At 40.2% G+C, this 16,348-nt stretch overlaps 1 protein-coding gene across 1 annotated transcript; it reads left to right on the top strand.

Moving 5' to 3' along the window:
- Positions 1–7,513: 7,513 nt before the first annotated feature.
- On the top strand, positions 7,514–8,909 carry LOC147444864 (oxygen-evolving enhancer protein 2, chloroplastic-like). The gene is made up of 4 exons (XM_086527382.1): positions 7,514–7,908; positions 8,128–8,360; positions 8,441–8,491; positions 8,581–8,909. Exons 1-4 carry the CDS (start codon positions 7,632–7,634, stop codon positions 8,839–8,841), a joined length of 822 nt encoding a protein of 273 aa, XP_086383508.1. The 5' UTR covers positions 7,514–7,631; the 3' UTR covers positions 8,842–8,909.
- Positions 8,910–16,348: the final 7,439 nt, after the last annotated feature.

Below are 16,348 nucleotides of genomic sequence, written 5' to 3'. Positions count from 1 at the left end.
AACAGGAAAATAAGGCCGTGAGAAGATTCATAAAATCTTTTGGGTTGGTGAAAGAGACCTTCTTGAGGTAAAAGGACCATGTACTTGAAAGTTACCTCAAATTGTGGGACAAAGAAAATTCATTTTAGAAAATTAAAAGCAAATTTCCAAAAAAAGATTCTGTAACAGAATCCCTCCCCTCATTGGCTTAGAGCACTCTCTCTCTCTCTAAACATTTAAAGAGCAAAAAGAGGCCTCAAACTTCCCCTAATGTTGAGGTGCATTATCACTTTATCAGGGAGAGACTCTCAACTGGAGATATCACCTTGGATTATGTGTTGTGGCATAGGAAAACCTTGTGGATTTCTTCACACAGGCGAGACAAGCTCGAAGCTAATTGCAAAACTTGAATATCTATCTTTTTTGTTTTTTTTTCTCTTTTGTTTTGGGGGGAGATTCTAGAAGTTTCACTCAAACCCTTTCTATCACTATAGGTGCACCATTACCATGAAGTAAATTTTATCGGTACAAGTGACTTCTCCGAGAAAGAAAAATTGTTTTGTTGCTGATAGAGGCATAACCTGTTGGCAGAGAGTTTTTGTGTGTGTTGATCAAGACTCCTTTTTAAATAGATTCTAAAGTCAAATGGGATATAGTGATCCTCCCAAAGGATTTTGGTGGCTTGAGAGTGGTCAACGTTAAAGTTAAAGCAAATAAACTAGCACTTGGGCTGTTAGTATGGGACTTTTTGAGCATATCAAAAGAATGGTTCTTTGTACTATTTAGACATCATAAAAAATTCCACATTGTAGGGTTGAAGTCCTCACCGCAGCCTATTTTTGTGGCATTCTTTAGTCAGTTGTGAGGTGGTAGCATGCACAAAATTGCTTCATAAGGATTCCATCTGGTGGCTTCTTCATTAATGTCCTCCTTCTTCGTCAGTTGTACTTCCCAAAGTTCCCAGGCTAGGAAGGAAAGGAATCAAGCAATGGATGGACCTTTGGGGTCAATGGGAGTAGTGGATGAGTTGCTAACAATTTCAAAACTACTACCTTGGGAAGTTCAAATCCTAAATAACAAAATGGCTAGCTTTCCTCAATAGCACCTCTATGATCTACAAAGTAGGGACACTCCTTCTACCGAAACTTTTGTTTGAAGGGAGAACTTCAAACTCCATCATCCCCACATTTAGCACACAAAATTGGATCCTCCTCTTTATATTTATCTGAACACTAGATAGTGCACCTCTTATGAAAGAAGGCAATGGAACTTTAAATTCAAGCAAATATGGAGTTCGATGATTTCATCTAAGAAATTGGTGTTCTTATGCGGCTTATTCTTCACAAGGCATTATGGACAAGAGATAGAAATGCAAAAGCAAGACTCTCTAACCGGTTATGTCGCAAATGTGGAAGTGCATTGGAAACCATTCATCATCTTTTTATCACTATCAATTTAATATTGATACTCTTTTACCACTTTATAGAGTTGTTGATAAACCACTTAATTGGAAACAAATATTGTTGGGAGATCATGTGGGTATTCTGTCAGAAGCTTGCAATAAAGCATGTTTTGAGTTTTTGGGGCAGTCTAAAGGTAAAGAAGTTCAATTTATTTTGATGGGACTTGCCAGGCACCAAGTTTGAGATCTTTGTTTTCTAAGTTTACTTTTCAAGATCGAAGAGCCAACTATGCAAAGCTTACTATGTGGAGGACTCTCCTGGTAGTCCACAAGAAAGTATATTATGTGATTTTTTTCAAGTCTTACACCATCACCCTTCCTCTCAATGACCATGAATATCTAGTTATGGATGTCTGGACACAATAAATGTTCACATAATAAAGAGAAGTTGCAAACAAGGTTGATGAGATTGATGTTTTCTCGGACAACCTGCATGCTCTATGAAACAAGTACTCTGTTTGCCTGGTCTTCCCGATTGGGTTTCCCCCCCTACCGACAACTTCCCAAAAGCTATAAGAGCTAGACTTGTCAACTTGGTGCCAAGCTCAGTTTGTGGACCCTTTTATGCTAGCAAGTCCAATGAGGGCAACTCTACATGGATATGGAAGAGGAAGCCTAATGTAAATCCTAGCCCCATGTTTCTTTTTGGAATCCACGAGTATAAGATCATGAAGCTTTTTGTATGTATCTTTTGTATATTTATGGCACCCCAAACCTATTGTACCCACCCATCTATCCTTCGTGCTTTCGTGGAATTAATCGACGTAATTGTTGACCTCTTTTAATACATTCTCGCACGCCTAAATAGGAAAAAAGGGAGGCTCGATCACATCAGCATTAGAGTTATTCTCAACAACAAAAAATCATAATTTCCTCCCAACATCAGTATTAACAAGAAAAAATCATGATTCCTTCGTTAGCGTAGAAGGCAAAATCTAAATTCTAGCTCCACGTTCGTCCATGTGGCTGCTCTTTTTTAATGTTTTATTTTATCTACACCCTTGTCATGCGTGCTCAGGTTTTTGTCGCAGGCATATGCAAAGCGTCGAAGGCTTGTGATCTCTCTCCAAATGCAAGATCACCTATGCAAGCATCTCCCAACCCCTCTACCTGAAGCCCTCAAGAGGCACTATTGTAACTCAAAACAAATATGTGCTGATTACAGGAAGTTTTTTGTCGCAGGCATAAGCAAAGCGCCGAAGGCTTGTGATCTCTCTCCAAATGCAAAATCACCTAAGCAGGCATCTCCCAACCCCTCTACCTGAAGCCCTCAAGAGGCACTATCATAACTCAAAACGAATGCGTGCTGATTTTAGGAAGCACAAAACATGCGTGAGGAGGTCTCTTGGAGTGCATGGATACATGCAACAGGAGCAGGGTCAGAAAGCTCAGATATGCCCAATATGCCTATTACAAGGGTATCAAAATCCACGACATGATTGCTAGTCGTGGGTACAACATGTTGGTTGCAAGATATGCCCAATATGCCTATCGCAAGGGTATCAAAATCCACGATGTGATTGCTAGTCGGGGCCTCTTAGCGGTCCGATGTCATGCTTGGCGGTGGTTTGATCAATATTAAGGTTCCCTTTTACGAAATGTAATGCTTGGCATTGCCTTGGTCAACATGTATGCCAAATGTGCCAGGGCCATGGAGCCCTGGGCTAGGCTGTTTCCAACAGATGCAAAGCGAGGGCATCTCTCTAGATGCAATCACCTATGCTTTTGTCTTGAAGGCATGTGGCACTGCCTTGATGTCCGGAATGTCATCACTACCAGGAAGCTCTTGCTGGTTGTTTTCATAATGCAAAACAAGGACATTTCTCCTGATGTAATCACTTATGCTTGCATCGTGAAAGCATCTGGCACTACATAGAAGCAATGATCATTTATGTGAGATGTGGTGTACTTGAGAAAGCACGAAAAAGTTCTTGAGTATGCTTTCGTCTTGAAGGTAGGTGGCACTACGCAAGATACTGATATGGGCAACAAAATTCACAATGATATTGTTAGTCAGGGAATGTTGAAAACAATCCAAACCTTCCTGGACCCTCGATGCCAAGATTCCTGACGAGATTCGTCTCCGAAATGTTCTCTCTTGGAACGCATTGATTGCGGGACATCCCCAACAAGCGAAGGGCCAATAATTTTTGGGCTCCTTTTAGTAGATGTGAGCGAGGGCATGGAATCACATCTGCTTGCATCTTGAAGGCATGTGGCACTACGTAGGACTCGGCTGTCTTCTCGTGCCCCTCATGGCTGTCGCAAGGAAGTTGTGGGCTGATATGGCCTGGAAGTCAAAATCCAGATGCAAAGTGAGGGCCTCTGTTTAACTTCAATCACCTACGTAGGCATCTGGAAGGCATGTGGCTCTGTTGCCGCTTTTTAATCGTTGCAGTCAAAATCCAGATGTGAAGTGAGGGCCTCTCTCCAGATGCAATCACCTACGCAAGCATAGATGCAATCACCTACACAAACATCATATGTCGCAAGCTTTTTTAATCACATGTCGATCACAGGGCATTGACGACTTTCAAATCTATCATGCTCCCTGTCAGGTGTTCTGTTCGCAATGTCAGCAGATGCGAAGCGAGGGTCACTATTTAGATGCAATCACCTATGCATGCATCTTGAAGGCATGCGGCTCTATGCAAGAAAAAATATGTTGTGCTTGGCACTGTCTTGGTCGATATGTATGCTAAATGTGGTTGCAAGATATGCCCCTCATGGCTGTGGCAAGGAAGTTGTGGGCTGATATGGCATGGAAGTCAAAATCTAGATGCAAAGTGAGGGCCTCTCTTCAACTGCAATCACCTACGTAGGCATCTGGAAGGCATGTCACTCTGTCGCTCTATGTGACTCTGTCGCGCTTTTTTAATCGTTGCAATCAAAATCCAGATGCGAAGTGAGGGCCTCGCTCCAGATGCAACCACCTACGCAAGCATAGATGCAATCACCTACACAAGCATCACATGTCGCAAGCTTTTTTTAATCACATGTTGATCACAGGCATTGACGACTTTCAAATCTATCATGCTCCCTGTCAGGTGTTCTATTCGCAATGTTAGCAGATGCGAAGTGAGGGCCTCTATTTAGATGCAATGATTACCTATGCATGCGGCTCTATGCAAGAAAAAAGATGTCGTGCTTGGCACTGTCTTGGTCGATATGTATGCTAAATGTGGTGCATTTGAGAAAGCACAAAAAGTTCTTGAGGAGCTTCCTTTTTGGAATGTCTCTCCAGATGCAATCACCTACGCAGGCATAGATGCAATCACCTACACAAGCATCACATGTCACAAGATTATTTAATCACACGTCGATCACAGGAATTGACGACTTTCAAATCTATCATGCTCCCTGTCAGATGTTCTATTTGCAATGTCAACAGATGCGAAGCGAGGGCCTCTGTTTAGATGCAATCACCTATGCATGCATCTTGAGGGCATGTGGCTCTACGCAAGAAACAAGATGTCGTGCTTGGCATTGTCTTGGTTGATATGTATGCTTAATATGGTGCGCTTGAGAAAGCACAAAAAGTAGTTGAGGAGCTTCCTGTCCGGAATGTCACCTCTTGGAATGCACTAATTGCGGGATGTGCGCAACAAGAGTAGCGCTAGAAATATCTAGGCTATTTTTAGCGGATGCAAAAGCAAGTGTATCTCTCAAATTTCAGTCACATATACTTTTGTCTTGAATGCTACGCTTACATCTTAAAGGCATGTGGCTCTATGCAAGTGCTCGAGGAGATTCCTGTCTAGAGTGTGGACTTTTGGAATGTACCAATTGCAAGATTTGTCTGACCTGGCCAGGGGCAGAAAGCTCTAGTTTGTTTTCAGCAAATGCAAAGTGAGGGCCTCTCTACAGATGTAATCATCTATGCATGCATCTTGAAGGCATGTGGCTCTAAGCAAGATGCTGATATGGGCACAAAAATTCACAATTGTATTGTTAGTCAAAGGCTGTTGAGAAAAGATGTCATGCTTGGCACTGTCTTGGTCGATAAGTATGCAAAGCGACGGTCTCTCTCCATATGCAATTACCTTTGCACGTGCAATTACCTTTGCACGTATCTTGAAGGCATGTGGCTCTACACAAGATGCTGATATGGGCACAAAAACTCAGAAGTATATTGTGAGTCAGAGGCTATTGAAGAAAGATGTCGTGCTTGGCAGTATTGTCTTGGTCGATATGTATGTCAAATGTGGTACGCTTAAGAAAGCACAAAATGTGTTTGAGGAGCTTCCTATCTGGAATGTCGTCTCTTGGAATGCGCCGATTCGAGATGTGCGCAACAAGAGCAGGGCCAAAAAGCCCTAGGTTGTTTCCAGTGGATGCAAAGCAAGAATCCTTCATCCACGTGGCATCGACCATCCAGCGGCAAGTGCTTGCTTGCTTTTTTTATGGCCTTCATCAGTCGACTTGTCAAGACAACAACTATTTAGCTATTCTTGCTCTAACGTACAGTTTCAGCCCTCTGACGTCTTTCTCATCGCAAACTGAGAAATCGTCAGAATTACAGCCTTTCAGTGAAAACAGGAGATCGGCTTCCTTTGTCCTTTCTTGGTACCTTCACATAAAAACCACAAGATGGGTAATCACTTCGAATCGACGGAGGATGTTGGTGAGGAAGCTCGTCAAGGCTGTTCTAAGCATATGCAAGCAGAAGGCCTTTCTCTAAAGCAATCATCTATGAAACAAGCACCTATGCTAGCATCTTGAAAGACTTCGTAATATGTTGACATGGGCGAGAGAATTTATGATGAGAGTGCTAGTCAGTCACAAGCTATTCGTTGTTCTTAGCAGGGATTTTCTTTATATGTATGGTAAATGTGGTGCCCTTACAATGTCCACAAAAAGGAAAAAAATCCACTAACAACTCTAGAGAAGAAGCAATACTCATGAAACACATCAAGAAGACTCACAAAAGCATGAGAAGTTCTCATGTCCGAACTGTCATCACGATTACAGATAAGCCCAACGTGGTTGTTTCAAGGAAGTACTTTGTTGTTCTCATGGGATAGCGAATGCCTCTTTCTAATTGTCCCAATGCAATCACTTACGCTTGCACATTGAAGGTGTGTAGTCTTAAGAAAGACCTTGACATGGGTGAGAGAATTAATGATGAGATTACTAGTCACTTGGCCAGAAAGCTCTAATTCTCTTTCAACAGATGCGAAGCGAGGGCCTCTCTCCAAATGCAATCACCTATGCATGCATTTTGAAGGCATGTGGCTCTACGCACGATGCCCAACATCATTGATGCAAGGAAGTGCATCAACGAGAGACATTCAATCCCGCGGTGAGTAAGCATTATCATTTTTTTCACTTTTGACACTGAGAATGCAGTTAATGAATGCATTGAAAATTGCCATGGGAATGGCACGTTCCCTCATTTATAAAAATTGGGGAGGATTGTGCAAACTCCCCTATGTAAGGAGACTTGCATGTTTTTTTGTTTGTTTTGAAACATGAAAATGGAACAACAAACAATTAATAACATTGACATCTTGTATGATCACGAACATTGAGCTTGACAAAATTCTAACCCTCCTTGTGGTTTTCTGCAAGGTACCCCTTTGAAGCACTACGATCGGTATCCCATTTTTGCAAAGAATGTCTCTGAACCACGACAATCGATATCCCAAACACTCTCAGGTAAAAAAATCTAACACGCCTTGATACAATCTCTCTTTGTGCTTCATTGTCTCTCGGATATAAAACTTTCTCTCTCTCTCTCTCTCTCTCCTTCATTTTGAAGTCTCTCCTTCCATTTAATAAATATCTTAGACATAAATTAATAGCATCAAATAAACATTTTTTTCCCCATTTGAGAAGTGTTGAAATGGCATATATAGTTCCAATATTTTACTTAATCTTAATTGGATCCGAATGCAGCTAAGGAAGCACTCTAGTTTTCCCCCGAACAGAGGAGAGTTTTCTTATTATCCATTGAGTTGTCTCCATTACAACTTTCTTTCTTACATGGATGACATGAGGGCGGCAGAGCCAATGGGTGCAAAGGGGCGCTTATCCATCAATAATGGGATATAGGCTCCTTCAATATATTCACAGGGCCTGCTTCAAAGTGTGTCTAGAGTGCGCCCTCAATTAGCGAAGCCAGGTGAAGTCCAAACACAGACACGCACAGACAGAAGGAGGTTTCTACGAGCGAGTGAGCAACGTGTCCATGGCTGCCTCAACCTCTGCTGCTCTCTCCTTCTCAAACTTGGCGGCCGCGCGCTCCTCCTCCCTCACAGGTTCCCCTTTGAGCTCCACGAGGACACCTGCAAATGTGAAGACTCAGGCCCCCTTGACATGCCGAGCCCAGAAAGCTTCAGATGGGGAGGCCCCTGCGGCGCCTATCTCTAGACGTGCTGTGATCTCCATAGCCGCCGCTGCTGCAGCTGCTGTTGCTGCCGTCTCCGCGCCCATTTACCCCGCGGAGGCAGCATATGGTGAATCAGGTAATCCATTGTCTTATCTCCTCCATGCAGCGTCCTTGTCGTGAACCTTGTGGCGATCCTTATGAAAAGCTGTGTCTTTCATGAGACCGATCGAGGAGCTGCACCAAGCATTGCACGTGTAGTCTACTCGCACGAGCTTTCATGGAGATCAATGGAGAGCTCGTGAGGTGGATGATGATGGAGTTTGCTATTCCTTCCTAACGCTCCCTTATTTTGCAGCAAATATCTTTGGTGCTCCCAAGTTTGACTCGGGGTTTGTTCCCTTCTCTGGCAATGGCTTCTCTGTAAATATTCCATCAAAGTGGAACCCTAGCAAGGAGCAAGAGTTCCCTGGCACTGTATTGCGCTATGAGGACAATTTTGATGCAAACAGCAACTTGGCAGTTATGGTTTTACCAGAAGGCAAGACCTCAATCAAGGACTACGGATCACCGGAGAAGTTTTTGGAATCTGTATGTTTTCCCCCCTCTCTGCTCTCATTAGCAGGCATCATATGCAGGGTATTACTCTAATGCTGATTTGCTGCATGCAGGTGTCGTACCTTCTGGGCAAGCAAGCCTACAGTGGCAACACAGCGTCGGAGGTAACTAGATGATTTAGCTTGTTGAGGAGGGATCTCTGGTTAGATTTTATGGTAGCATGGGTCCACTCACATGGATGCTTTTCATGCAGGGAGGGTTTGATCCCAACGCCGTCGCAACAGCAGCTATCTTAGAAAGCTCATCCCCCACTATTAATGGAAAAGAGTACTACAATATCTCGGTTCTAACCAGAACAGCTGATGGTGATGAGGGAGGCAAGCATCAACTCATTGTGGGCACCGTCTCTGGTGGAAAGCTATATTTGCTCAAGGCTCAAGCCGGCGACAAGAGATGGTTTAAGGGTGCAAAGAAGTTTGTTGAGGGTGCTGCAAATTCCTTCAGCGTAGCTTAAAACTGCTTGTAACAAAGCTGGCTATCTTGTAATTGTCCAAATGCTATAACCTGTGCTTATGTTGTTTATACATTGTGGTGGAGTAACAGTGCATCCTTTTTTTTTGATTGAGCACGAATAGTTTAGATGGTTGGTGAAAGGTCTCTTCTAAGCTACACTCCTAATGAATTGGAAGAGCATTGCCTATTTTATGCATAAGTGATGCAAATGCGAGTTCAAACCTCAAAGCAAGCAGGCATTGCAACATTTGAGGTTGATAATTTCAAAGCAGGTTGATTATTTCTCTGCTAAGTATTGTGAGTTACCATACAATGGCTGCTCTAATCCACTTGAGTCTGTCAAGCCTATAACAAGCCTAAGGGTTTCCATACCCCAGCCTGGGCTACTTTTAAGTACTTGACAGCGTAAGCTTGGCACGCTCGAAATTTTTTACCTTCCTTGCATATGAGGCAAAGTGGCTTACCTGGGCCAGAAGTGAGGTCAAAGAAGTTACAACCTCCTGTAATCCTTAAGATTGGCTTTAAGGCTAAAAGAACCGAAAATCAGTGAGTATTTGAACGCAGAAGGTGATATTGTGCATGTAGCTGCCCTCAATCATAGCACTCTTCCTTTGCCTCAATCATACCTGCAAGCAAAAAGAACAGGAAAAGGCCCTTGTCATAGAGGGAGTTGTAGTTCAGTAGAGAAGTTGGAGGCAAAGTTGGGACTTTCAATTTGGATGGCTCTGTAGTGCTATCGATATTGGAACTTAACAATGTACCCATCGCATGTAGAGAAAGATGGAATGTGAAAGTTTACACGAGCTTTAGAGAAGAGTATAATGTCAGGAAGGGATACCACATAGCTGCTTTCTAACAATTTTAGCTTGTTAATAGAGACAACAAACCACAGGTTGATACGTTGGATTGACGCCAAGAATCCTCATGTTGTAGTCACATTAACTAGGGAAGGGTTTTTTATGGTGATTTTGTTCAAGGCTCGGTAATCTTCTAAGAGGAATGATGATTGTTGAGGATGCCCTCAATGCCTATATTTTAGGACGTAAGACTAAAGATGATGCTGCTTTAATCTGAATTAGCTAGGTTCTCTTTAGTTGCCCAACACTCCAAAATATTTCAAGTCAAACAATGACTGTTATTTATGGGCATCATTTCAGGCTCAAGCTCAAAGAAGATAGTATCGATACGCACTTCAAACGCCCAAGGGCAATTGAGGCACTAATAGGTTGGGAGGAGGACAAATGGCATGCACATCAACTCCAAATCCAATTCTGATGAGGCCATCATGGTGCATTTCGGTGAATTGTTCAAACAATAGACTTGGCACAATCTTCTGTGGCTCTTTAAAATCTAGAATATATTATCATTCTGTGTGAATTAAATATTTCATCAAACTACTCTCCCATCACTTTCTAATCAGATCCTAGCTTCCATAGTGCTTTTCTATTCAAATGCAATGTAGCATTGCGCCCGAGCATAAAGCATTCATCTTGCTTTTCACAATGGGTTTTTTCAACAAAAGGTGCCATCTCCATGTCCTTTCTCAATTAGGTCTACTTAAAGGTTTCACCTAGGGTAGACAAGTGCTTCTTTGACTAAAAATAGTTGTAATCCTTGTCCATATCCACCACTAGTAGGTTCTTGCTATGTTTTGTTTGCATTGCATTTTAGAATCTTGGTTTTCGAGCTAGACATTCCAAAATGGCTCCCTTAGACCCAAACCCTCCTTTGTATTTGTAGTTTTGGCTAGATTGGTACATGATTACTATTCCATTATAAAAAAAATATTCCAGTCCCACTAGTAGCATGGTAGTGAAACACTAGTATCAAAACTACTAAAATAGTAGAGAGACGATGACGTACATCCAAGCTACAAAAGGGGGGGAATCTCCATTGGTTAGATTTGTCTCAATAGTCTAAACAATTGGTATCGATGATACTTATTCTTTAAAGGAAGATGTCTTGAAATTGAGAAGCTTTTGTTTAAATATTATTCATGCATATTTTACTAATACTACAATTGCAATAGTGCACACAAGGACCCAACTCTAAGCCTGGAAAGATGTTGTTATCCTCTTTATGGAGATATTTATTGTTTTCTCACATGTAATGTTGTCATGTAGTATCAAAAGAAAAGGATGTCTTCTTTGGAGGGTTAGAGAGTTGGAAGGAAACAACATAAGCCAACATAAGTGAGCAAAATAATAAAACATGCGTTTCCTCAAGATGGACATTTATTAACTCTATCACTTCTCGTATAGTTTCTCTTTCTAGCTCACCAAGGTCTCATGGTTGTACAAGTATGTTATCCATGGCTCCTAATGCATATAGGTTCTCCATCCCTCTTTTCATCTCTCTAAAGTTGTTTTTTCTCCCTTGTCTTTAATTCTTCTTCTTCTTCTTGCCTTTATGTCCTAAAAGTTGGCTTTTTAAAATCACGATACATATCCTAATGGAAAGTTGTACTTACATGAAACCTAATCTTCTGTCGAAGTAGGCATACTATACTATGTTAAGGTCTTTTGTGTTGACATCTTTGTTGCTTCCTCTTCCTCTCCAATCTTGAATGCATTGCATGTATTTATGTCATAACAGATTCTTCGTACTATTGGACGATTGACATATAGATCCATACAACCTTTGTAGTATCAATCTTATTGTGATCTCAAGGATATCAACCATTGCATCTCCAAAATATTTGAATAAGCTCCCAATCTTGCTAGCATTGTATGCGTATCTATAATAGCTTTCTATCCCACAAAATTCAGCTCCAAAACATGACTAACACCCATGCCTCACTGAAGCACTTCAAATGCACATTATTAGTCACTCTTACACTAAAGATTAATTTCCTAGTGACACGTAATCAAGTTGATGCATTGTTACTTCAATCATGGTGCATACTTGAGCTCCTCCATCTACATATACTTTCCTCAACTGTCTTCTATGGATCCATGCATCTTAATAGATAAAGTTTATCCCTTGTGAAGTTTAAACACATGAATGTTGGGAACTTTCATCTTCACTCTTTGCACATTTGCTAGCTTATGCCTCTTCTTTGAATCACAGAGTTGACCATAAGTTATATCAGGCCTCTTCTTCTTCAAAATTTCAAAAGATTGTATGCTATTTGCCCTTGACCAAGTTGAAAATCCCTCATTTTAATCTTCCTCCTCTGTACACTTGCGTATGCTTTCTTACTTGACTCGCCCACTTTTGTTGGTGCTTTGCCTTTATCCTCTATCTTTCTCCTATTCTCTGAATACTTGTGAAGTATCCTCTGGGTCCAATAATTGAGCTATAGTCCTCTTGCTATCCACGATATCTACTTCTTCATCTTCTTCACTTTCTTTATCATTTATCCTCTATCTTTACCTTTATCCTCTGTCTCTCTCCTAATCTCTTTTTGCTTGTGAGTTGTCGTCTGCCTCCATAATTGAGCTATAGTCCTCTTGCTAGCCACGATATTTGAATCTTCATCTTCTTCACCTTCTTTCATAACTTCCAAAATTCTTATAAAAGCATGTCCTTCTTATTGTACATGAGCTTGAACTCCATGTCCATTGTCATTTTCTATAGGAGGACCTTGTGTGGGACTCATTGCGCAGACTCCTCCTTGTGCTCATATTGAAAAATGAACCTGAGGTGATATGATCGCTGGCCTATCACCAGTGTTTGCATGCATGCACCCATATTTACATGTATACATGCTTTATACTGATACACCTTGGTAATGCACCTTCATATTAACACCCACAAAGAATAAAAAACATCCAAATATTTTTTCTTATAAAAATTATGGACATAAGTACAAAGCACAAAAACTGCACGAATGAAAAAACTGGCTTCCACATTGTGGACATCTCAATCTCTTTCAAAAGTATGTAGTGGTAACCAAATGGGTATTGTATGCTTAGGTTTAGATACAAATTGACCATGTTCATTGAAGGAAGTGAGCAATATTGGTCATAGTACATATCTAACTCAAAATGGCTCTAATTTTAGTATAATGGAATTTATTTTTTGACTTCATACTGTTAGCTATTGGGGATATTAGGTGTCCCAAAACTCAAGAAAGATGCAATATATAGTGATGGGGCTATCTACACAATCAAACTTGCATTTCTATTTTATATACATTGCCAAAAAAATGTTCAAAGTGTAATTTTTTCCATAAATTTGCATGGCACGATTTTCATAAATAGCCCATAACCTCAAATTCATAGAGTATCCATGCATTAGAAGCATTTTAAAACCTTTATAATGATAAATTCTACTTATATAGCACCCTAAGACTCATTAAGATGCATTTTACGGTGGTCTATGGCCAATTTTATGAAAAATGGACAAAAACAACACATGTTTTTTGGCATAGTTTAGGTTGGAAAGTGCTTATAAGGCGATTCTAATTAAATTAACAACACAAGTTAATCAAAAGAGAGAATAATAGAGAAGAAGAAGAATCACCTTCCATTGATGTGCATTGAAGTACAAGAGGTGATATCCATCATCATCTCCATCTTCATAGATAAGGTTAGATCTCTACTTCTCCATACTCACTCTAAAAGCCCCCCTTACAAATGATCTAACTTTCATATTCATACCTAAGGTTTCAAGTGTGCATAAAGTAACCCTTGGTGAATAAGCTCATGGTTAGTGAAAATATACAAAGTGGAACTCTACAAAGCCCGACTATACATTGTAAAATACATGGAGTGGGAAAAAATAAGCATATATCCACCATGGCTCAGTACCTGCAAACACATCTATCAACATTCCTCCCTTCCTAAGCCTTTGTCATCCTTGAGAAATTCAAGGCATCAGTGTCATGAGAAAGAATAGCTACAAAATAAACAAGTATGTAAGGTTTGCAAGTCCAAACTATGGCAGTGAAACATAAGGATAGTGTAAAACACATGCATGGTAATAAGTAAATGTAACAATTGATGAAATGTTAAATTACTAGTAACGATAAATAAATAGCACTTACAAAAGCTAATGGAATAAGAGTTTTGGGCTTATAGATGAGTCTATCAATAAATTAGCAACGACTAAGGGTTAAAATAATTACTCTAGTACTAGCTAAATTAGTCAAATTATCTAAATTGAAATTCCCTAATTGTATCTTTTGACTTAGATTAGTTAACTAACTTTCATAACTCCAAAAAAAATCTTGAATTTTACTTGAATCTCTATGAAATTCTTTTTTTGTTTTTATTTTTCATGCTTTTGTTTTTTTCTCTCTTTCCATATTTATTCAATATTCATTGATATTCAGCTTATTTTGTATGCTTGGGCCTTTTTGCTTCTCAAAGAAAAGCACCCACACATCAGAACCTCTAATACATAGGCTATACATGTGAGTGAAGTACCAAAAACTAGCTAGGAATTCTCTTCCAGCTTAATCTTAAAGCTCGTGGCACTTGTGTTTTGCTTCCATTTCCTTTGTATTCTCACTAGTGTTCTTTGTTACTAGAGTAAGTAAGCCTTTCTATTCCTAAAACACTCCTAAGGTCTCAAATATTTTACATATTTTTTTCAACTAGAACTAGTGGTCAAGTAAATGCATTAACCTAAAGTCACGGTGTCAAGAAGTGCGCAATGCGGCTAGGAAAGCGTCGAGCCTCTTGCTGTGAGGATTCATAGAAAAATCAAGCAAGGAGTAGATGATTTGAAGCTAAAAACACACTCAAAGGGAACAAAACTCTAGCCATGAAAGCTCTTTGAAAAAGAACCAAGATTAACTCAAAACGTGAAGATTAGGTGTAACCTCACTAATCCCAATTGCACGGATGCAGTGCTCTTTTGACCTGTTAAAAACCCTAAATTGACGCTTTGATTCTTTGTTGTGACCATTTCATGAAAGCTTCATAACTTCATTGGAGAAGCACAAGTAGTTATTTGAGGAGGGGAAACCCTAATTGGCCACACAACCTCGAACATGTAGTGGAAGGAGCACGGGACTACACTAGCACCCTGGATTGTAACGGCTGTATCTCCTTGCTTATATCCCCAAATGAGATCATTATTGGCTCTATAAGATCCTTCCCAACTTGAGAAGCAATTGCACCATTGTTGATGTGGAGTTTTGAGCCACTTTGAGCTATTTTTGACTATTTTATGGCCCTTTTTTGCCCAAAAACTACCCCTTTTTGTATGTAAAATGCCAAAAAGAGCTAGGAAAAATCCCTATTTTCGTGGAAAATTCCCTTTTAGCTCAAATTTCATGTTGAACCTCATTTTCCCACTTGGTAAGCACTTTGCACACGTATTTTACATCCACGCACGAAACCTGCTATTTCCTTGCCAAGATCATGTGCATTAAACTTTCTAGGCAAAATGATTGTGCCACTTCAAAACACTTGACATTGTACATTATTAAAGAAAATTAGGCGTGATTTAATGTGTTAAAACATGCAACGGTGCCACGTCCCCGGCCTCGCCTACCCGACAAGGTATATACATGCCTGTAACTATGGCAACCGTTTTTGCATATACACACTGACATTGTAGCATTTGGTCCCACACGTTAAAAACATTAAGAGTGAGGTAGATATTTTTATTTTCACATTATGCATGTGCCACGGCATGACAACGGCCTAGTACCAACTTCAAGGCTCACTAATAAAACTAAGCTCTATGTCAATTAACTAAAGCAAGAACAAGTTTATACATCTATAATGATAGATGACATAGCATGATTAAATGAATTTAATCTAACCCATGAATCCACAATCAACCAACATAAATATACAAAAATAAGTAAGTATAAGAAGTAGTACACCTAGATGGATGATGTCCTCGATATCTATGAAGTATTTGTGATGATAAAAGCTTCATGTACATATAATTCTCATCAATGTTCAAGTCCATCTATGCTACAAAATCAAGAGACAATACATTGCCACACTAGAAAGGTGTGTCAACATTGAAGTGGAAGGATCATTCTATGTTGGAGTAAAGACGGCATGTGCCTTGCCTCATGTCCATTGCAAACATCCGGGATGTCCACTAACCACCTGTAGATGGCTGAGACAGTCTCATTGGGTGGGAACCGGCTCTTGTGAGACGAACAGTGGAGGTTTGCGGCAGTTACCACAGTAATTCCCAAGGCATATAAATAGGACCCATTACATTGTAATCGGGTTGGCATTAGTCGTGGGCATGAATTGGATCATTTGTCGGCTGTACTTATGCTTAGATTTTGATTCATAATCCTTAGTTCTCGAGTTTTTCTTGAGGTACAACATCTTCATCTGTAATCTTTCATCCGTAATCCTAAATACAGCAGTCCAGTATACTCCGGTCATACATACTTTGTACTTATTCTCTCTTAGCGTGAATCTGAATCTGAACATCATTCTCAGTACTTCAGTCTGTTTCTCATTCTAGTAGATGTATTCCCATTCAGTTTCTATTTCATTTTCCAGTCTACTGCTTGAACTAACACATCATCGTAGCTGTAAACTTCTAACACTGGAATCAGCTATCTAAAGAGATCAGCTCCA

This window comes from Adiantum capillus-veneris, chromosome 13, assembly GCF_014529385.1.
Source record: "Adiantum capillus-veneris isolate H3 chromosome 13, ASM1452938v2, whole genome shotgun sequence".
Taxonomy (NCBI): Eukaryota; Viridiplantae; Streptophyta; class Polypodiopsida; order Polypodiales; family Pteridaceae; genus Adiantum; species Adiantum capillus-veneris.
The sequence above is the reverse complement of the archived record's forward strand: the minus strand, read 5'-3'. Positions and strand labels throughout refer to the sequence as shown.